The following is a 22,221-nucleotide window of genomic DNA, read 5'->3' as shown; positions in this document are numbered from 1 at the left end:
TCATAGGAAGCAGGAGAGCAAACATCACTAGGGCACAGTATCATGGTTCCGGGTGTGTGAAGGGACCATGGATTAGTTACCCCTGTTCTGTCGCTGGCACAGCCATGCGAAGGGAAAACTGTGTCAAAGTCCTGCCCTAGTCTCATCTGCCAGGCCAGAGAGGGCCTGCAGTGAATGTGGGAACTACGACATTTGGCCTTAAAGGAAGGCACCTTAGACCCAGGCATGGCTGGAGTGACCTGGAGGGACATGGGTCCCACTCTGCATCCTGCATTCCATGGCTCTAACAACTTAAATAATTTTTATTACAAAAGAAAGACCAAAACATTCCCCAAATTCTCCCATGGGTTTCCCCCTCCATGCAAATAAATAAGGTGAGGAAGACAGACTGGAGGAGGGGGTGGGATGTGGTTCAGCAGAAAAGGGATTTTAGCCTAGGCAGGGGTGGCGGGGACATCCAGGCTTCTCCCCAAGTCCCAGGTACTAGGGCCACGTTTGCCCGGAATAGAGACTCTGCCCTTTGCTAGCCGACTCAGGATATGTCTGGAGGAGTGTGGCCTGCAGGGAAGGTCATATTTCAGAATGTCCAGGCTGGCTTGTGGTCATTCAGTTCTGAGAGGCAATGAGTCCAGCCACCTCCCCACTGGCTCTGAGGGAATCTAGCAGCATTGAGTGAGGTGTAAGCCCGCCCACAGGCAGACTCTCTTCATACTGTGATCAATTGCCAACAGTGAAGTCACACACCCAGGCTCCCCAAGAAACTGGAGTAAGCAGTCCAAAGACAGATGGAATGGGTCCTCTCTGGGCAGGGAGGTGGGGCGTGAAGAATCACAGAGCTAGCTGGGTCTTAAGGTCTCTAGGAAAAGAGCACCCACTGCCCCCTTTGTCAGCTCAATTCACAGGTCCACCACTGCACCAGCACTGCCTGGTCAAGTCTCAGTGATGTCTCCAGTCTGGAGCAGAGGATGAAGACAAATATCCTCAGGCCAGGTGCCTTCCAGGGTCCCAGCCTTCCTGGTGCAGAGCCTTTGGATCCAGCAGAGCGGTTCCAGGAGGACTGTGGGTAGAATCCTTTCAGCTTCCTGCCCCAGACATGCCTAGTGGATGGAATCTGCTCTCTTCTAGCAAGAGACGCCCCAGGCGGTAGAGCAACTGAGGGTACCAATGAACACCCTCACTTGGGGTCCAGCTGCCCCATGCCAAGCTAGGAAACAGTCGCAGGGGCCAGAAGGCCAACTGAGCCAGATGGTGGTCAGCCACAGCTGCAAAGCAGGAAGCTACCACGTCCTCCACCACCAGTGTCCCATGCCTTGTGAGTGGAGCGTAGGACCCAAGTGCCACATGGGTGGAGACAGCTGCCACCCGAGCAGGCTGTAGGCCTGGTACCCCTGCCACCAGCACATATTGGCCTGGCTGCACATGGCTGGCAAAAGTGGCCCGGAAGTGGGCTACCTGTTCTGTATGATTGTCAGCAGTGAAGAGCAGGTGGGCAGGTGTGAGTGCCAGGCGACGTGGGGGATCCTGGGTCTCGATGACCTGGAAAGTTCTCAGCCTGTTTGGCTCACGGTCCAGGAAAATGAGTACATCACTGAAAGTGGGGTTCCCGTCCTCCCCCATGGCCAGCACCCGGTCTCCCGGCTTCACAGCTGACAGGGCCACACGTGCCCCATTCTCTAGACGCACCTGGGCTCCGGCAGGAAAGCAGCCCCCGGTCTTGGCAGCAGCTGAGTGCTCTGTGGGTAGAAAGGACACGGAGGTGTTACTGCGGGATGCCCCCATTCTCAGGCACAGTACCCCTCCACTAGCCATCCTAGCTTGGGGGACAGCTTCTCTTGTTTTTCAGATATCCCACCCTATCTCTATACCTTAGCTTCTGATAATCCACCCCAACCCATACTATGAATCTCTGCCTCTCTTCACCCTAGCCCAAACCCTGGCCAATGAGAGGAGTAAGCCGGGGCTGGAACACCAGATGATGTCCCCATCTGTGGACGTTCTGCCTGCCCTGAAGCCCAGAGGTTGGAGGTCAGGAGAGCCACTGGCTCCCTGTGACCTGACCCTAGGAAAGCTGCAGACTTGTGGAAATGGCAAGCTATATTGGTTTTGGTGTGTGTGTGTGGGGGGGGGGTCTAGACTGTCTGTTCTACCACTTGATCAAATATAGTCAAGAAATGCCCCCCACCCCCACCACTCACCCCCTCCCAGACTGACATCCCAAGTGCTGTGACAGAGCTGGACCACTTGAGTCTATGGGAGTTAGAAGGACAGCCCCATAGAGAAACCAGGCTCCTGAGTATCCTCAAGGTGAGTGCTCCAGGTGGGCCAATGGCAGGGACAAAAGCCATCATTTTCAATTCATGTGTTGGTCCCTTATGCAGGGGCTGGGCACAGTGGCATCAGAAGGTGGGATGGAGGTCAGTGTTTGGGATCAGGAGTAACGAACAGAAGGGGCCACTTGGGGAGCCGGCCTTGAGCCAGCGTTTGTAGATGACATGGATATGATGTTAAGTACACACAGTTGGAAGGGTCAGGTTGTGGGTAGGGGGAGGTGGGACCACCCTTGTGAACCCAGGTGGATAAAAAAAAAAAGAAGCTAGTGCGCCAGTCTGTGAGTGCAGCTACTATATAGTCCCGTGTAGAGGGGCAGCCAAGTGGGTACCACAGAAGAACCATGTGGAGGATTCACGAGTGGGTTAAGTGTCAGTGATAGGGACACTGGTGAAACTAGGAATGGGGGGCAAGGCTCCAGTGCCTGTCAGTTCCGATCAACAAGGCGGCCAATCTGGGAAAATAATCCACTTTATTGAGTCCACTTTATTTTGGGCTTTACCCCAAAATGTCCAGCTTTGGGGCTTTGGGGAAGAGATTGGGGACGCCTGCGCCCCACTGGGAGGCCTGACCTGAATCTGGGTGGTAGGTTCTGACCCTCTGGGCTCCTGGTCAGATGGACACACTCTGGCCCCTAGCCCCACCGGTGCTTTGTTCTGCATGGGTCTGGATGGGGGAGGGGGGGGCAGCGGTGCCTGCCAACCTGGCTTCCTCCATCTCTTCAACTTGTTCTGTCTTGCACTTCCTGTAGCAGTCTCTGGGATGTGGACCACCAGGTCAGCGCTCAGTGGCACGGGAATAGGCCCTGTCTCACTAGGCTCCTGACGGGGACGTGGGAGGAGCAAGCAGTCCAAAGCAGCTGAAGGGAGCGCTGCTGCCGCCTCCGAAATCCTCTTCCCTCCGGTCCCCGCCTCCATCCCCTGGAGGCCATCTTCACCTTCTTGGCCCTAGGGGGCCTTGCGCTGCCTGCCCAAGCCCTGCGGCCCCGGCCCCGGGCCCAGCCCCCCAGCAGCGGCTCACCAGACTTGACAGAGCAATGCACGTGCGCCTTGGACTCGTAATAGACCCAGTCGAAACCAGCCTCCACTGCCAAGCGCGCCAGCAGTCCATACTTATTTCGGTCGCGGTCTGAGGTGGTGATATCCACCGCGCGTCCCTCATAGTGTAACGACTCCTCTGAGTGGTGGCCGTCTTCATCCCAGCCTTCCGTCACCCGCAGCTTCACACCCGGCCACTGGTTCATGACAGAGATGGCCAGCGAGTTCAGACGGTCCTTGCAGCGCTAAGGAGGGGAATGAGCTCGGAGTTAGGGAAAGCAGCCCACTCGGGTGCAGGTGACAGAAGATTCGACCGAGTCTCCCACAGCACTCAAAGGACTTGGAAAACTTGGGAAGACCTCTGCCCTTTCCCCTTAGGAATAGAGGACTCTAAATGTGTTCTCCCAGTCTAGCAGCCAGGAGTCCCCAGGGAACTAGGCCACGCAGTGGCGCCACCAATCTGGAGCGTGCATGGAGTCACACACTCTCAGGGGACTCTTCTCCAGTCTGTGGAGATCCGCTTGGCTCCCTCTCTCCCGTCTAGCGATCGGTTTCGCCACAAATGTAGCTTATGCTTTTCCAGAGCCGCGTTCCTTGATTTTACCTAGGCAGCAAGGTGGGTCATCCAGCAGCAACAGAGTGGAAATAATATTGTTAACAGTCCACTGCCTGCGGGCTGGCCTGCTGGGCATGCAAGGCCAAAGGTGCCCAGTAGGTGTCACCGCAGCCTCAGAGCTGAGGCCACCAGACGCCGAGCCCTACCAGCCCGGCAGGTGCAGACCCGGTGGCATCAGCTTTGGTCAGGGGGTGTGTGTTGGAGGAAAATTCCAGTTCTACTTAGATACCTTCAGCAAGTGACACAAAACATTCCTGTTGGGACCTTCTTTTGAACCCATGCCTGCCCACGCTTTGCTGGAGATACCTCAGGCAGAAAGCCAGTACCCCTCCCATCTGACTGGGACATAGGGGACCCCTGCGAGAAACCAGGGAACTCTCACACCTCCACCAGGGTGCATTGTCCCTACTTAGGAAAGGACGGGGCGGGGGCAGGTGGGGAACACGAGTCTTTGATCTCAAGAAACGGGCTCAATCCTCTGGATCTTCCTTGAACAGTGTGGGTGTAGACCTGGGCCCTGGGGACATGAGAGCTCATCAGTGGCGGCTGCCTATTCTCCTTAGCCCAGGGTCCCGTGCACTTGACTGAGGAAAGGGCGTGGAGTTTCCACCTGCGGGAAAGGAGGCCCCGCCAGGTATCAACCTAGCTCTGCCCCTCGGAGCTCAGGCCCCACAGACCCTTGGACTTAGCCTCCCAGGAGCCAATAGCGACTACAATCCAAGGCCCAGCCTACCTACCATGTAGCCTGTTTTGGGGGTGTTCACCACCACCACCACCAGTACAGGCCCCTCCCCCGCCCCCGGGGTGGGGGGCGAGGTAGCTCGGTGAGTTCCTTCTAGCTTCCTATGGTTCAGTTCTTAGACCTCACGTACATCTGCCTGCCTTACTAGCTAGCTCCTGTTTGACTCTTCCCCTCTACCCCCTCCTCTGGGTACAGAGCCTGTGCGCTCGCTGTCAATGATTGCCCAGCCTGTGGCCCGGATCCTTATCTGCATTCCTCGGCGCCCAGCCCGGCCCCGGCCACCGGCCAACCTTCGGCCCCGACATCGGTCGGCCGGCCCCGGCGCCAGGGCGCATGCTGAAGGCAGTGGTTAAGCTGCTCTCCCTAAAGGATTTAGAAAACCGGCAGCCTTTTAACAGGGAAAAGAGCCAATAGACCCCAGGGGAAAGGAGCCTATATCTTTCCCAAGGCGCACCAGGCTTCGGAGAAAGAAGTGGGTAACCCTGATGTCTGGCGAAGTTGGGTCCTGCTCCCTTACATGCAGAGATAAGTTCGTGTCAGCTCTGCTCCCTGCCTTCCTAGGCATCCCTACTCCTATTTTCAATCTTTCATGTCTGTGCCACCAAGCTCAAGGATCCCCCAAGCTTGGTCTCGGAGTCTGAAGGCTCCAGCACCCCACCCTTTAACCGCAACCGCGCCGCTCAGCCCTCGCGACAGACACGTGGGCTTACTCGGGCTGGTTCCCTTTCCTACCTCTGTCTCCACACTCAGCTTTCCCCTGCTATTCCTTAAGCCCGGAGCCAGCCAAGACACTGCTCCAGGAGAGGGCAGCGCAACTAACCAAGGGCACATGGGGAGGAAAGGCCACTGGGTCCCTGGTATCCTGAGCTTCTTCGCCTTAGGGCTGCTAAATGGCTTCGGAATGACCAGGGCTGGGCTGTGAGGAATGTTAGGCCGAGTGGGATTGCGTGGTTCCCGGAGGCACAAGAGGCAGCCAGGTCGAGGTACCTTCAAGTGCCTGATCTGACCTGAGCTGCCAGCTCTCGCGGGCACAGGGGCCGCCCGCCAACCTGCTGAGCTGTGGGGCTTGTCAGGAGCAGAGAGCGCCTCTCAAAGACACCGGGCGGGGTCCGGGATGCCAGCATTCCCGCGGAGTCCTTTGCCCAGCCAGGCTTGGGCAGAAAGACACCCGGGATTCACAAGAAGGGCAGGTGCCAGGGGGCGTGCCAGGCAGTCGAGAAAAGGTGCCAGGCGAGAGGATAGGACCGGGCAGGTGGCGATGCTTCGATGGCGCGCTAGGAGGACCGATCGCGCTCACCTGGGTCATGAGGCGGTCGGCACCCGTGTTCTCTTCGTCCTTGAAGATGATGTCGGGATTGTAGTTGGGAGTGAGCTCCTTGAATCGTTCAGAGCTGCGCGCGATCTTGCCTTCGTAGCGCCCGCTGGCGCCCAGGGTCTTCTCGGGCACGTTGGGGCTGAACTGCTTGTAGGCGAGCGGCACGAGTTTGCGAGGTGGCCTCCGGCGGCTGCCCACCACCCGGCCCGGCCCGCAGCCCCGCGCCACCGGCACCAGAAGCAGCAGCAACAGAAGCAGACAGAACCGCAGTCGGGGCCGGAGCCAGGCGGGAGACATGGCCGGGTAGCCCGGGAGAGCGGCGGGCTAGGGCGCTTGGTGGGCTGATGGGTGGGCGCGTGGTTGGGAGAGCTTCGGGGACTCAGGCGTCTGGGTGGCTCTTGGGGACTCCAGGCGGGGGCGCCATGGGCAGTGCGACGCGGCTCAAGGCCGGAGGGACTCAGGTGCGGGGCGGGGGCCCGAGGCCCTGGCTGGTGGCGGCGTGCTGTCCCCCTTGGCGCCTCGACTCTGAGCTGCCCGGCTCGCCGGCCGCCAATAAATAGGCCGGCCCGTTTGTTTTGGCAACGCGGCGACGGCGGGGGGCGGCGGGCGGCGGGCGGCGGGGCTGCGGGCCGGCGGGCTGGGCTGGGCTGGCCGGGCCGGCGGCGGGCTAGGGAGACCCGCGGTTAGCACCCCGGCCCGGCGGTCAGGAGGCTCGGGAAGAGCGGGAGCTGCTGCCGTCTGCGGCACAGCCCGGAATCGAGTGAGAGGGGAAATGGAAGAGATCCGGGCTCGGGCCCCGCGCAAGACCGCACCCTATCCATGTCCCTGCCTCCTGCGCGCTCGACAGCGAACCTGCAGCAAGGGCGGCACAGCCTCCTCCCCCTTAGGCGGGCGGCCCCGAGGCTAGCCAGCCCTGTCCCGCGCGCTCCTCAGCCGCGCGTCCACCCTCCCGCTGCCCTCTGCGCCCCCCCTGCGCTGCCTGCGTTTCTCCTCCTCGCCCAGACTCGCCTCACCCCGCCCTGGTCTTACCTTCCCGTTCCTCGCGGCTCCGGGGAGCCCCACCAGGCGCAAACCTCCTGGACGGGAGATGCCATCCCCTCCAGAGACCGCAACCCACGTCGCAGCCGGACTCCGGGGGTGGGGGGTGGGCAGTGGCGGGACCGCACAGCCGCCTACAGTGTCCCCTGCGGAGAAGCAAACCCAAAAGCTGGAGGCCATTCATAACCTGGTGCCCCACCCTGGCCCTGGCAACACTCTCTCCTCTCAGCATGGAGGAGCAGGGTTCTGTATTGACGGGGTGCACACCTCGTCCCTATACCTGCCGAACACGAAACAGGGGCAGTGTAGCCCTGTCAAGGGTCAAACAGGGTTTCTGAGTTGGAAACACTGTTAAAACAAACAAGCAAGATGAAGTTGAAAAGGGAAAGGGCAAGACAGAAGAGCTGAAGTGGGGACATCCACAGAGATGGAAGAGCAGCCAGGAGGCTGGATAAGAAAGCCAAAAGGATCCCAAACACCCAGCAGACAGGCACCACACAGGATCACTCGCTCCACTCACTCTTGGTTCTACCTCACAAGTGAAAGAGGGCACGGACTCTACAGAGGCGGCTAGGGAAGTGCACGTGGGGAGGATATTCAGGAAGGCAGAATGGCTTCTATACTACCCTAACTAGAAGAAGCAAGAGTGTTGTCAACTCATGTGTCAGTCGCAATTACACAGATCCAAAAAAAAACTAGAATTTAAAAGTTCAAGTTCTCCCCCTCCCTCCCTCTCTCCCCCTATCCTCCTAACCCCTTCTGTTCATTACAAATGGAGCCTCACCTATGTAGTTCAGGCTAGCCCTTAGCTCTGGATTCTCCTGCTTCCATTTCCTGAGGGCTGGGATTACAAGAGAGTGCCACCATGCCAGATATGCTAGAGAAATGGACACACACACACACACACACACACACACACACACACACCTGCCCATCTTCCTTCACTAAAGGAGACAGGACTGTTGCTGTTGTCTATATTTGAAATTTTGTTCATTTATTTGAAACAGGACCTCACGTAGACAGGCTGATCCCTTGCCATATAGTTGAGGATGGCCTTGAACTTCTCATCTTTGCGACTCTGCCTCGCTAGTGCAGGGTTCACAAACACTTACAGGGTGCCACTACCCCTTGCTCAAGATTCAGATCAGTACCATTGTGTCCTGAGAAAGAGCATAGCGTTGGAGTATAAACAGTCTCCAGCCCCACCTCCACCTCTTACACAAAGTCTCACTATGGAGCCCTAGCTGGCTCGGAGTTCTCTATGGAGACCTTGAACTCACAGACACCCCTCCAGCTTCTGTCTCCCAAGTGCTAGGATTAACAGGGGTACACCGCCACCCCTAACTCCAAATTCTTTGCGTTTCAAGTTTTAGGTGTAGCTTAACGTATCAAGGAACCTCAGGGTTACTTCTCAAAGCTTGGAGTTGTAAAAATGAGAGAAATGATCGATGGGCATGGGGCTAAGCATGTCTTTCAGTAATAGACATGCACCACAGGCACGTGTGGACATGGACACACACACACACACACTACCACTACCAGCAGCAGCAGCAGCACCCTGTACTCAGAGGGACAGAGAGGTGATTGTGGAGCTTTTGCTCCTGTTACAAATAGATTGGGGACAAGTAAGCGTGCACAGTGTGCCTCTTGAAGTGCACACATCTGCAACCGCTGCACCTAAGAGATCAGCTTGGCAGACAGAGCCTTAGAGAAGCCCACACCCAGCTCAGCAGGCAGCACTCTGCAAAGGCACACCTGACTGACGCCAGCAGCGGCTTCACTGCCTAAGTAGTTCTTATTTGACACTTATCAGATCTTTAGGGAGGCATATTCAAAAGGAGAAGAATCACAGTTTGAGAGAGGAGACATGAGAAGGCGAAGGGCAAGGTGAATAGATGGCTGGATATTAGAACCTCTGAGATAATACTTTTAAAATGTTATTCTTTAAAAGTTTCGCGCATGTGTGCTACGGCATTTCATCATATTCACCTGTTCCCATTTCACCCAAGAAAAGAATGCGAGGATGCTTGGGTTCACAAAGCCTTGGGTTCAATCCCTAGTACTTGGGGACTGCGGGGGGGGGGGCGCTGGGGGGAGTTGGGGGTAGGGGGTGGGTAAGGTGGGCTCTCTAGAAGTGATCTGGAACTCTGTTTGGGGACAAGATCTCACCAAGTAGCCTAGCCTGACCTTGAACTGACAATCCTCCTGCCTCTTCTACCTTGAAATTATAGGCATGTACCATTATACCCTACAACCTGGAGTGCTTTTAATTCAGGTCAGGGCCTTAAGAACTTACATCATTGGAGCCAAAGAGATGGCTTGGCAGTCAAGAGCACTTCCTGCTATTACAGAGGACCTGGGTTTGAGTTCCAGAGCCCAGAGTTCACAACTGGTTCTACCCTCTTCTGACTTCTGTGGGCACTGCATACAGGTGATGCATAGACACACATGCAGGAAAAACACTAATAATAATAGTAATAATAATAATAATAATAATAATAATAATAATTTAAAGAACTTAGACAACTTTTTGGCTGCTGTGTTCTTAGCTTCTCAGAAGATGTAGGTGGCTTCTGAGCTAGGCCAGTCCCTGAATAATATTAAAGAAAGCCTAATGCTTTTTCTGATTACCACCAAGTTGACAGCATTGGTGGCACCAGTGGTCTGGAATATCTTGAACTTGTGCTCAGAAGTCGCCATCAGTGACTCTCTCGTCAGCAAGGAACAGCTCAGACTGGAGACTGCTGGCAAGGTTGCTTTCCTCTTTCATATGTAGAGATCATCTACACCTAAATCATCTCTATTTTGAAAAAAGAGAGAGAGAGAGAGAGAGAGAGAGAGAGAGAGAGAGAGAGAGAGAGAAATCTATTGCTTTAGAAATACCATTTCTTTTCTTGTCTATAAAAGCAAAGGTTTGGAAAAATGGGTTATAAAGCATTGGAAGTGATGACAAGATGGCTCACCAGGTGAAGGCCCTTGACTGAGCCTGACAAGCCTGAATTCGACTCCCTGGACCCACATGGCTAATGGAGAGAATCAAGTTGTCCATGATTTACACACACATTCTCTCTCTCTCTCTCTCTCTCTCTCTCTCTCTCTCTCTCTCTCTGTTTCTCTATATGTCTCTCCTCTCTTTTCCTCTCTCCAAATCTAATAAAAATGCTTTTAAGGCTGGGCACATAGCACACACCTTTAATCCCAGGACTCAAGAGGCAGAGGCAGGCAGATCTCTTGTGAGGATCAGGCTAGCCTGGTCTACACAGTGAATTCTAGGACAGTGTAGAAAGACCTTGTCTCAAAAAAAAAGTTTTAAAAAAGGATTGGAAAATACACCACAGGACTCAATAACTTAAACAGCTATTTGGTAAACAATCATGGTGACATCTTTAGCAAATGTTACTTTAATGCTATAGTAGAAATACATTATATTTACAGTATATATATATATATATATATATATATATATATCCACTGTATACTCACATAAACAGAATAACTAGGTAAGACTCAGATCTATACTGCTAAAGTACCATTTTTTTTCTCATAGCTTTGCCATTCGACAATGGCAGCTCTAGACCCAGTGGTGCTGAGCCACAACCAGAGAGGTTCCAGGAATGCAATTACTCAAAGGCCCCGCAGTGGCTCCAGCCCAGCAGCTCTGACCTGGAGGAAACAGAACAGTGTCTTTGTACCTTCTGTCCACATGACTTTCAGAATTTCAGTTTTCTCATTCATAAAATGAGAATAATGCCAGGCGTGGTGCTGCCTGCCTGTAATCTCAGCACTTGCGGGGCTGAGGCAAGAGGACCCTGAGTTCCAGGCTAGCGACAAAGCATGAACCTCTTTCAAAACAAAACAAAAAAAACAAAAACCAGCTCCTACCTCATAGAGCGGCTGAGACAGTTGAACAATACGAGCAGGCAAGGATAGATGTCGTGTGTAAATTGTTTCATTCCCTGCTGGCTCACTAGGGACGGCAGCAGTTCTCTGGCGTCTATAACCTTTCTACTAGGAATAGTCGAAGATGCTGGGGTTTGTGTGCCCTGGAAGCAGTGGTCATTAGTAGGCCATACAACTTCCTTTTCTTTTCTTTTCTTTTTAAAGAATTAGTTACGTTAGCCAGGTGCAGGCCTTTAATCCCAGCACTCAGGAAGCAGAGGCAGGTAGATCTCTGAGTTTGAAGCCAGCCTGATCTGCAGCACGAGTTTCTGGGCCACACAGAGAAACCCTGTCTCAAAAAACAAACAAACAAACAAATAAAACTCAACAACAACAACACATTGGTTGTGTGTGTATATTATGTGTATGTATGCAAGCATATGCATGTGTTCATATGCAAGGGGGTTAAGCCGTGATGTTCATGGCAGAGGGAAAGCCTGAGTGCTAGTCTTTGCTTTGCGTGTTGCGTAAGACAAAGCCTCTTGGCAGTTTGCTGGTGGGACCACTAAGCTAGCTAGCCTGTGAGCTTTCAGGGGTTCTCCTGTTTTTATCTCCCGTCTCCTCACAGGAGCATGAGGATTGCAGATACGTGCCACCATGAGCAACTGTGTGTGGATTCTGCAGTTTCAAAATCAGATCTTCACATTTGTGCTTTACCCACTTAGCCACCTCCCCATCCCCGGGACCTGCACCTTTCTGTTAGGGAACCATTACAACAAAAGGCAATTATAAATCCACAACGGCTGTTCATATGAGCACAGGGAAGTGCATTATAAACTACATAGGTTTATAATGAATTTCATATAGACTATGGAATCAAGAAGCAATTAGCCAGGAGGCAATTAGTCTCCTGAGCAAAATCAGCTTTAAAGGAGGAAAAGAAATGTTTGCAGTGAATGAAAAGGCCCCTCAAAGGTGTGGGACAAACAGAATGGTAGCCCTGGCAATGATGGAAAGTCAAGTGATGTGAGCCAGTCAAGTAGACCTTCGCAAAAACCTCAGGAAAGTCGACACCATTATCTAGTGTATAGATGAGGAAACCGTACAGGAGAGGCACACTCTTGCATGTGAGGGAGTGGGAGCCGAAACCTAGACCTGTGGTGACTCCACAACGACACGCTTTCTTGGTGAGTGACTCCTAGGGCAAGCATGCTGGGTTGCTGACCTTTATTCAAGTCAGTTATTTTTTTGTGTGTAATCTAGAGATCTGTTTTTTCCTTTCAAGAGTTGTTGCCTTAGCCTTTTGAGCCCTCTTACTCTATTTCCCCAATTGGTTGGGGTCACTTTGACTCCCATTTTTATTTTTTTATTTTGAAAAAGGTTAGCAACTCCCAACACATTTGACCTATCTGGAAGGAGCATGCTTCTCTTTCAACCCTCAGATCCGTTCAGAACACATTTAGAGACCCAATTAGAGCCACTCAAATCTAACAATGCTTTGAAAGCTCGCTATTGATTAGAAATGAGAATGTCAAGTTACCTTTGGCCAAACAATAAGCTCATTACAAGGCACTTCAGAGAGACTTGGGCATTCAAGACTTTGCTTTGATGACTTTGAACCAACAAGGAAAGGCAGCAGAATTAGTCACAAAGTGTTTACCCCTCAAGTCAGAGACAAAGGTGGTGGAAAAGCCACGCTATAGACAGACACTTGTAGATATGCAATCACATAAAGGTATTTCTTGGGCCACAGGCCTTCAACCCTACCTCCTTAGGATGCTGAGGCAGGAAAATGGTCGAAGGCATCTCATATCAGAGAGACCCCATCTCAAAAGAAAAAGGGAAAGAGAGGGTGATAAAGGTCCACAGTACAGGGCTTGCCTGGCACATGAAAGCCCAGGGTTCAATTTCCCATAGCACACACAAAAAAGAGAGAGAGAAAGAGAGAGAGAGAGAGAGAGAGAGAGAGAGAGAGAGAGAGAGAGAGAGAGAGAGAGAGAGCGGGCGGGCAAAGAGAGGGTGATGGAATGCAAGTGACAGAAAAGCAAAGGTGGGAAAGGTACAGGAAAGACATATGCACTAGTTTGGAGGATGAAAGGGGCCAGAAAAGGATGGGGAGGTGGGGCAGTGGGGAGGAAGATGACTAAGAAAGAATAAGAAAAAAATAATCAATGAATGTATGAAAATGTCATAATGAAATCCATTACTTTGTATCCTAACTTATTTTATTTTATTATTTATTTTTTGAGACAGGGTTTCTCTATGTTATCTTGGCTGTCCTGGACTCACTTTGTAGACCAAGCTGGCCTCAAACTCACAGCAATCCACCTGCCTCTCCCTCCCGAGTGCTGGGATTAAAGGCGTGCACCACCACGCCTGGCTGTATCCTAACTTGTAAAAAAGAGATTTGTGTGTGTGTGTGTGTGTGTGTGTGTGTGTGTGTGTGAGAGAGAGAGAGAGAGAGAGAGAGAGAGAGAGAGAGAGAGAGAGAGAGAGAGAGAGAGATGTGCGCATGTGCATGCATTCAATGCCTGTGAAAGCCAAAAGAGGGCATCATATCCCCTGGAATGAGAGTTAAAGGTCATTGTCATTTGCCTGATGTAGGTGCTGAGACCCAAACTCAGGTCCACTGCAAGAGCAGCAATAAGTGTTCTTTCCACAGAGTCATCTCTCCAGTTCCTTGTGCCCTGACTTTAAGAACTGATTTTAAAATGTGTTTCTGTCCAGGATGATGGTGTGTCTACTAATCGGCTCTATTTGTGCCCTAGGGTCTTTGTTTGGAATCATTTGCTTAAGAGAGAAACCTTAGAAAATACTAGATCGGTGAATATTCAACAAAGGGGTACCATTCTATACTAGAGTGATGCTCTTACGTGCCTGTCAGCTTTTTATGCTTGATTTGTAGTTTTAAATTCCCACTCCCACCCAGTCTCTCTTGGTAGATATCACTCAAAGGATGCTGATGACCTACATCAGTGGTTCTCAACTTTCCTAATGTTGCAATGTATGTTTAATACAGCTCCTCATATTGCAGTGACTCCCAACCATAAGATTATTTTTGTCTCTACTTCATAACTACAATTTTGCTACTGTTGTGAATCATAATGTAAATATCTGTGTTTTCCGGCGGTCTTAGGGTACCCCTGTAAAAGGGTCATTCAGTCCACAAAAGGGTCACAAGTTACAGGCTGAGAACTGCAGACCTAGAGTAACAAAAGCAAGAAGGTGCATATTTACTTCTTCCTACTTGCTGATAGTCTTAGTTTCTACAAACCGACTCATCCCCTCACAGTAACAACTGGTAGAACATATTTAGCCCCCACTCCCACTGTACATCAGATTACCCCCAATATAAATTATGTTGGTTATACCCACAAGTTTCTCAGACATTCCTAGATCCTGCTGATGTGAAAATGGGAATGCATGTGAATCGTTTTCACTTATTAACTCAACAAAAAGTCATTTACTTAACGTATAATTGTTTTGGGTCTCTGAGATATGAAAATATAAAAATTATTACAATTTAAAATATATTTCTGTGTGAGAGAGAGACAGGGGGAGAGAGAGAGAGGGAGGAGAGAGAAAGAGAGGGAGGAGAGAGAGAGAGAGAGAGAGAGAGAGAGAGAGAGAGAAGAGAGAAGAGTAAAGGGAGAAGAGAGAAGAGAGAAGAGAGAAGAGAGGAGAGAGTACATGAGTAGAGGTCAGAAAGGTTAACTTTCAGGAGTTGGTCTTATCAGTCTACCATGAGGATCCCAGAGAACAAACTCAGACCTTCAAGCTTGGTAGCAAGTGCAAATTAGCCACTGAGCGGGACAAAAAAAAATTTTGTTTTTAACCCAGATTCTATCTCTCAGGAAGCTTTTTTCTAGTGGGAGGAATCGGGGAGATAGACAATTAAAAACAAACCTACATCAGGTAAAATATACATTGTGTTTGAAAAGCCTTAGCTAGGACAACAAACAAAATACATTAATTAGCAGGACAAGTGTTTGGGGATCAGGTAGTTTGTAGGGGAGGGGAGGTCAGCGGGTAGACCTCACTGGGAAGGGGCACTTTGCCTTTGAAAAAAGAATCCAGCGGGGGGGTGGGGGTGGGGGTGGGGGGGTGGGGGGGGTGGCGCACGCCTTTAATCCCAGCACTTAAGGAGGCAGAGGCAGGCTGATCACTGTGAGTTCGAGGTCAGCCTGGTCTACAAAGCAAGTCCAGGACAGCCCCAGGCTACACAGAGAAACCCTGTCACAAAAGAAAGGAAGAAAGAAAGAAAGAAAGAAAGAAAGAAAGAAAGAAAGAAAGAAAGAAAAGAGAATCGAACCTGGAACCTCAAAGAATCAAAGGCTTGACTCAAGCACAAAGCTGGGGAAGGAGCAGTCTAAGTCAGCAGGATAGCCTTGAGTGGGGCCCCGGGAGGCTTGACAAGCCCCTGACAGAGCAAAGAGAGCCTTGTGATTAAGAAAGACAAGCCAGGCCAACCCAGTGAGTGAGCTTGACTTTCTAATCAGGGGTGCTTTTCTATCCTCCCTGCCTCCTGAGGGTATTCTTCCCTTTGAAATGGTTTGGTTTTAGGTTTAACTTATTTTATGTGTATGGGTGTCTTGCCTGTGTGTACATACACATGCGCACCACGTGTGTGCCCGGTGCCTGTGGATTTCAGAAGAGGGTATAGATCCCCTGGGACTAGAGCTAGGAGTAGCTCTGAGCCACCCAAATGGGTCGTGAGAACTGAACCCTGGCCCTCTGCAGGAGCAGCAAGTGCTCTGAACCCCATCCCTGGCCATCTCTCCCAGCCTCTCCTCTCCCCTTTTAAAAAGTAATTTTATTGCTAAAGATTCCACCTTATTCATTCCCCCCCCCCACCACGCCCAGGGCCTTGTGCTTGGTAGGCAGGTACTGTACCACTGAGCTCCACCTGCAACCCATGAAGGTGATTTCCAAACATTTTAATGAGGTTCCAAATGAAGGTAATTTTCCCTTTAAAGGTACTAATATGTAAACGTAGTTCAGATTAAGTACAGAATAATAGTTATATATAAGATTCTGAAACGAGAAGGAGAAGGAGGGAGGGAGGGAGAGAGAGAGAGAGAGAGAGCCTTTGAATGTCTGCTTGCTTCGGGTCCCTCAGGGTTGTTGAAAACAAGGATGCTCAATATATACATGGTTCGAGTTAATGCGTGTTCTATAATTCCTGTTTTTCTGTCTATTGCCAACAAACTTGTGCCAGCCCCTTCAAGCCTTCTGTAGTAAATCTGAACTGTTCTTTCCCATTGGTCTTGTCCACCTGCAATTCAAGTCCATGGGCACCATGAGGTCTAAACAGCCATTTTGGCATCTCATGTCCTACTCACTGGTCAAAGATATGGCTTGTTGCCAGGAGCTTCCGTGGGGACCTTTCTTCCCACTGAATTTTTCCCACTCACCGTCTCAGTCACTCAAGTGTTAATGAGCTTCCCTCATCTTTAGATCATCAGGGCCCTGTGCCTCCACCTGCTTCAGCCCCGGATGCTGACCACCATGAAGTTATTGGGGGTGGGGGGAGTCCCACCCAGGAGCATACGTATGCCTTGGATGCTTACTTCCAGGAATCGCTTGCTCTCCCGGCCTCTTTCTGCTGGGAAGCTCAGTTCCCACCAACTACTGCCTGTTCTACAATAGCTCTGAAGAGGTCTCCCCAGGAAGCCTGGCACTCCCTAGATCATCACTTAGCACCCTTAAGAGAGGAAAAAATAGTTTCAAGACTTCTTCACTGTTGTACTGCCCCGCCCTATATGAACAGATTAATAGTTTCACTTGGCACAGGCCTGCTATTTCCATTCTTCAAATCCTAAAAATGCACGTATACTTTGACCGTTCAATAGTCCACATTGCTGGAGCTGGGGCCTCACTGTAACTCACACCACTGACTGGTGACACCTCCAGAAGCAGTGTGGCTGCAGCCTGTGGCCTGTACATCTGGGGTGAATGACAGCTAAGTGCAAGCCTAAAGAAGCTCAGAGTCTGCAGAGGGAACTTCCTGTCTCTTGATGAACAGGTCATAATCCATGTTTTCTTTTGATTCAGAAGTCACACTCCTTTATTTTTTTTTAATTCTACTCCTTCAGCTTGATATTATAATTATTTAAATTATTTTTGCTATATTTAATGCACAGCAACCACGATACCACTCAAGCCATTGTCAGCATCACCTCCACAGACCTTCAAGTTACTAGCACTAAGTTTGCTGTCCTGTTGGGTTATTAGCACTCCACCTTCCCAACCAGTGTCTTCCCATTCCTCCCCAAGTGATGAAGGACCAGATGCTACTGCTCTGAGCATCAGATGGCATCGATACTATCAGAAGTCCTTCCTGCTCATGTCTGAATACGGAATTTCTTTACCAACCATGATTCCAAGCAGTGGTGTTCTTGACCCCTCTTATCGCTCCTGTTCACCATTCAAGGCCTGAGGAGGGAGGGAAGGATAGAACAGCAGTCAAGAGAACCGTCTCTCCCCTACTCCCTTCTCCCCTCTTCTGTCACTGATTTCTGACCAGGCTGTCGATCCTATCAGGGGTCCATAAAGCTGGGAGGACTCTGGCCCGAGAGAGGGGGGTAGGGGTTAGGCAAACAGGCCAGGGAGGCAGTTGGTTGAAATTTAACCACAATATTCTCGGTCTCTATTGTTTTGCGTGAGGCCCAATATTTCCACAGCAGGATTATAGGATCTGATTAACTGTGTTAGACAACAATGCTGAGCTGGGATGGGCTTCCCTTTCCAGCTGCCGATATGAAAAAGTAAATATAACGCCCAGATTTCAGAAGATACCCCCTGCCCAGAAACCCCCAAGTCCGTCTCCCCAGTTCCAGCTCTGCCAATGTGTTTGGGCCCCAAAGTTCAAGGAGGTAAAGTGGTACTGCGTGCTCCTTTAACTACTGGCCCTTGGCCCAGCAGGACAAGTAATCCTGGCACAATCTTCCCAGGTGAGTCAATGGCTGTGTGCTCCCCACACCCTGGAGTTCTTTCAGTGCCTCTTCCGGGTTCCCCTGGTAGGTTGGTCTGATTCTCAGAAGTCCCCGAGAGTTGGGCACCCAGAGGCCAGGCACTTGTTCACAAGGGCCCAGGGTTGTAGGAAGCAACCAAAGGTCTGTTGGGATCCAGACAGAAAAACTGAGTGAGAGTGTGGGACTTCCCAGCCCAGAACAGGGAGTAAGCATTTGGTAGAGTACTTTGGTACCATCCAATGATATCCCTTGTGCCAGGGTGGAAAGGTGGAAACCACAGAGCTGGGGAGATACATAAAGAATTGCCATAAAGTAGCTGTGAGGGAACGTGTTCCTTAAAGGGCTCTGAGAGTAAAGAGAAGATGGCAGCTGGAGCTTCTCTAATAGGGTTCCCTGGGGTCCCCTTCCCCCCCAAGACAAGTTGCCTCACACCCACTCCTCTCAATGGAGGGTCTTCTGGGGCCCAGGGCAGTGGACCAAGGAAGGAACTAAGACCAACAAGGAACCTTGAGTGTGAGTATCATATAGCATCCTTGGGGTCAGCAACTAGGGACACCCCCACCCTCACAAAAGCAACCTCCTCCTTTGCCCAAGGTTTCTCCTATATCTAAGGGCCTAGTACAATCTGCTTAAACTTTTCCAGGTAGCAAGGATGTCTAACCATGGTTGATGGCTTCCTCACAACTATGTCACTTATTCCTGTCTAATAGGTTCCTCCCACCCCAAAGAATATTACAAAAGTCAAATTACTCAGAAAGGGACTTAGAAAAATACATTCTGATTGCTTAAAAGACTGTTAACATAGTAATGCCTTTAGTGCTATAACATCATTGCAGTGACATTTTCCAGTTACAGTTAAAAACTCTCCTATGAAAAAAGGAAAGCAAAGCACACAAGAGAAGTGTCTGTTGGTGGCACACTCCCTTAATCCCAGCCCTTGGGAGGCAGAGGTAGGTGCATCTCTGTGAGTTTGAGGCCAGCCTGGTCTACAAAGAGAGAATCCAGAACAGCCAAGGCTACACAGAGAGACAAACAAACAAACAAACCGGTGTCTGTTGGCATAGGTTACATTAATGATACTGTGGTGATGTGGTTAACAGGGGGTTAGCTCATGTCAGGGTGAAGTCATTGGAGGAGTTTGGACCCTCTTAAACTCTGTGGAGCAAATCTTTATAGTTTTGTCAGTAGGAGGAAATAAAAGACACAGTGAGTAGAGAGAAGGAATTGTCCCTGGCGACATCAGGGATGATGGAGAAAGAATCCAGGACCAGGTAGGAGGAGAGGTGCAATTCTTCGTTCCACTCTCATTCCCACTGTTATCTCTGCGGCACAAACAGAGGCTCCTGCAACTCTCCATGGCAAGGGCTTGAGAGATGGGGGAGGCTTAAATGAACAAAAGGCAGTGTCCTCGCCCAGTTCCCCAGATGAGCCTTGCAGCCATCCTGCAAAGATCTTGGTCTAGCTGGGCTGACTTCTGCTAGTCTGGAGCAGTTAAGCGCAGACCTCTCTCTCTTTGCCACTTTGGGCTCTAGGAACTCCAGGGAACATGGAGACAAGCTGGTCCCCTCCTTTCTCAGTTACTTCACTGTACCTTGGACACACTCCTGGATCAGGAGGTTGGCTCCTGGCATCAAGACAAAGTAATGACCTAGGTGGGCTTTTCCAGGACCCAGTTTGGGCTCTGCTTGAAAGGGCCTCTGGGAAAACCCACGAGACACCAGATAAGTGGGTACTACCCCGCTGGAGTAAAGAGAGGACTTTTCCCTTCAGCAAGGAGCAACCTGTGCTGGCTGGCTAGTCCCTAGCTGACAGCGTGGGGAAATTACCCAGCAGGGCCAAATAGGCCTCGCGACCTAGGTGGCGCTGTTTCTCTACTTTTTAGGTCCAGTTGCTGCAGGAACTTCCTCGAGGTCCCAAGCCCTGCTCCTGGCTTGCTGGCTTGCTCGTGTAAACCACCTTATATTATTTTTTTTTCTAAAAATACTCCAAAGCAATTGAAAGAGTCCCTTCTCCCACCAGCCAGCCCTGGCCCCAGCCCCGGCCCCGGGGAGAGGGCGGGTAGGCGGGGAGGTGGGCCACCGCTTTATTAAACACAGGGAAAACTAATATTTACGGAATAAAATTTATGGAGCAGCCACGAGAATTCGACCCTTTTATGTGCATGGGGAATGGGGGTTGGGCCAGGCTGGGGGCCTCGGGGAGGGGCCCAAGCCAGGGGGCAGGGCTGGAATAGAGCCTGGCTAGGCCAATTTGTCAAATCGGGGATTTCCCTGGAGTTGCCCTGGGATGAATGATTCTCAAACACCACCCTAGCTCGGGGGGTGAGGGCTTCAGTGATGCCTGAGCCAGGGCCTGTGGCAGTTATGTTTTCCTAAAAATGCATTTGAGCACTATCCCTAAGGCAGGGACAGCCTTTGGGAACACAGGAGCAGTGGACTGGAAGGAGACTGGACATACCCTTGTCTCATGAGAAGATGAACAAAGTTATGTTTGGAGACGTTTCGTTGCGATTTCAGGGCCCCAAGAGCTCCTGCTTGGGGCAGACATTTGGGCAGAAGGGTTAGCCAGCATAGGACACAGAGCTTCACTGTGGTGAGAGTGTCCACCACAGGGCACACCCTGGGGTGCTGCAGCCAAAGGTAAGGCAAAGCGAGCAGCGGCAAGAGAATGTGTGGCCAGCAGAAAGTCCCAGCATGCCCAGGGGCTCCTGTCTTGGAGAACCTGTGTGGAGGAGAGCTATCCTGCTTGAAGGCAGGGTCCAGGGTAGAGGTGTGAACTGTGGAATACTGCAAGACGTCGCAAAGCCTACCTGGAAATATCTTCAGTCAAGTACCTAATAAGCTGTGGCAAACTGAGCTGTTCAGTCCCTGATGCTGCTTGCCACGCATGAGCTGCATGATTTTTAACAAGTCACTAATTTCAAGACTGGGTTTCCTAATGTGTTACTGGTAGCATCTTGAGGTGACGCTATGAGATGCTCATCTGGACAGACTCCTGGGTACATGGACTACTCAATGAAAGCTAGCTATCTATTTACTGTGGTTCTGATTGCTGTAATAAGCAGTACTTCACCACAGCTTGTATGGTCCTGTCTCCATGGACTGACATCCGGGCAGAGCCACGAGTGCCAGGGAGAGAGGGAGGGGACATGGATGAGGAAGCCCCCCAAAGCAAGCACACCATCGGTGGCTTCTGCCGCTGCTTCTGTCTCTCCATCTACCTAAGTGCTGCCAGTGAACCTCTGGGTTCATTTCCCACTGCTCTCAAGCCCAGTTCAATTGCCAGATGGTCTTACAATGGAGGAAGGCATAGTAGAGACGGTCAAGGGGCTGTCCAGACAAGCCTTGGTGTCCAAGAGTGATTTTTGGATTTTGCTTGTCTCACACAGCTATTGCTTGTTCTCAGACAAGATTTTACCCTGTGGCCCAGGCTGGCCTTGAACTCATACCAATCTTCTTGGGGGCATCCCACCATAATACTTCTTCCTACTAAACACTGTTAGGTCCAAGTTCTGTTCTAGGGGAACTCTGAGGTCACTAACCCTAACCCTGAGTTCCTGTCCCTAGCAACATAGCTGTACTTACTTCACTATTTGAAGTGGAGTGAAGAAAGAGAAAGTCAAATTTAGGGGTGTAGCCTAGTTGGTAGAGTGCTTTCCCAGCATGCAGGAAGCTCTGGACTTTATCTCCAATACTGCATAAACCAGGTGTGGTGGCACCATGCTTGCAATCCCAGCACTTAAGTATTGGCAGGACCAGAAGTTCAAGGCCATCCTCCTGTACATAGTTCAAGCCAGGACACACCTTTAATCCTAGCACTTGGGAGACAGATCTCTGAGTTCACAGGCCAGCTTGGTCTACACAGTGAGTTCAAGGTTAGCTAGGGCTATCCAGTGAGACCCTGTCTTGGTGGTGTGTATGTATAGAAAGACACACACACACACACACACAGAATCCAATTTCTTTTCTCCCTCCCACGGGACCTGACTTTAGCCCTAAGACTTGGAGCCATTTTGTAATTTGTCCTGGCATTATGGGTTAGCCTGTCCTCTCTGCTTTGGAAGGAGACAGAGAAAGCACATCCAGGCTTGACAGAGGACAGCGATCTGTCTTGTGCCACCATGATGAGAGTTCTTAAGATCATGGTTTCTGATTGTGACTGACCCAGGCTACATCAGGGAAGCTGATGAGGAATCTGTAGGACGGAACTGATGGCCCAGGTGTGACCCAGAAGTAACAGCAGGACTGGGGCAGTGACCAGGTTACAGACCACAGACAGGTGACCTCAACAGC

At 51.1% G+C, this 22,221-nt stretch overlaps 1 protein-coding gene across 1 annotated transcript; it reads right to left on the bottom strand.

Annotated features, from left to right (window-relative positions):
* Nucleotides 1-282: 282 nt before the first annotated feature.
* IHH (Indian hedgehog signaling molecule) lies at nucleotides 283-6,974 on the bottom strand. The gene is made up of 3 exons (XM_084778523.1): nucleotides 6,021-6,974; nucleotides 3,349-3,610; nucleotides 283-1,733 (listed from the first exon to the last, which is right to left on the bottom strand). The coding sequence occupies exons 1-3, from the start codon at nucleotides 6,333-6,335 to the stop codon at nucleotides 1,075-1,077; spliced, it is 1,236 nt and encodes a 411-aa protein (XP_084634649.1). The 5' UTR covers nucleotides 6,336-6,974; the 3' UTR covers nucleotides 283-1,074.
* Nucleotides 6,975-22,221: the final 15,247 nt, after the last annotated feature.

The sequence above is a fragment of the Acomys minous genome (genome assembly GCF_964271855.1).
Source record: "Acomys minous genome assembly, chromosome: 4".
Taxonomy (NCBI): domain Eukaryota; kingdom Metazoa; phylum Chordata; class Mammalia; order Rodentia; family Muridae; genus Acomys; species Acomys minous.
The sequence above is the reverse complement of the archived record's forward strand: the minus strand, read 5'-3'. Positions and strand labels throughout refer to the sequence as shown.

What these genes read in the sequence shown, in the direction of transcription:
- IHH (XM_084778523.1), bottom strand. Translation starts at nt 6,335, where the DNA reads ATGTCTCCCGCCTGGCTCCGGCCCCGACTGCGGTTCTGTCTGCTTCTG. An exon ending in CCGACCGCCTCATGACCCAG is followed by an intron (nt 3,611 to 6,020) that starts GTGAGCGCGATC and finishes TCCCCTCCTTAG; the next exon opens with CGCTGCAAGGACCGTCTGAA. An exon ending in GCATTGCTCTGTCAAGTCTG is followed by an intron (nt 1,734 to 3,348) that starts GTGAGCCGCTGC and finishes TTCTACCCACAG; the next exon opens with AGCACTCAGCTGCTGCCAAG.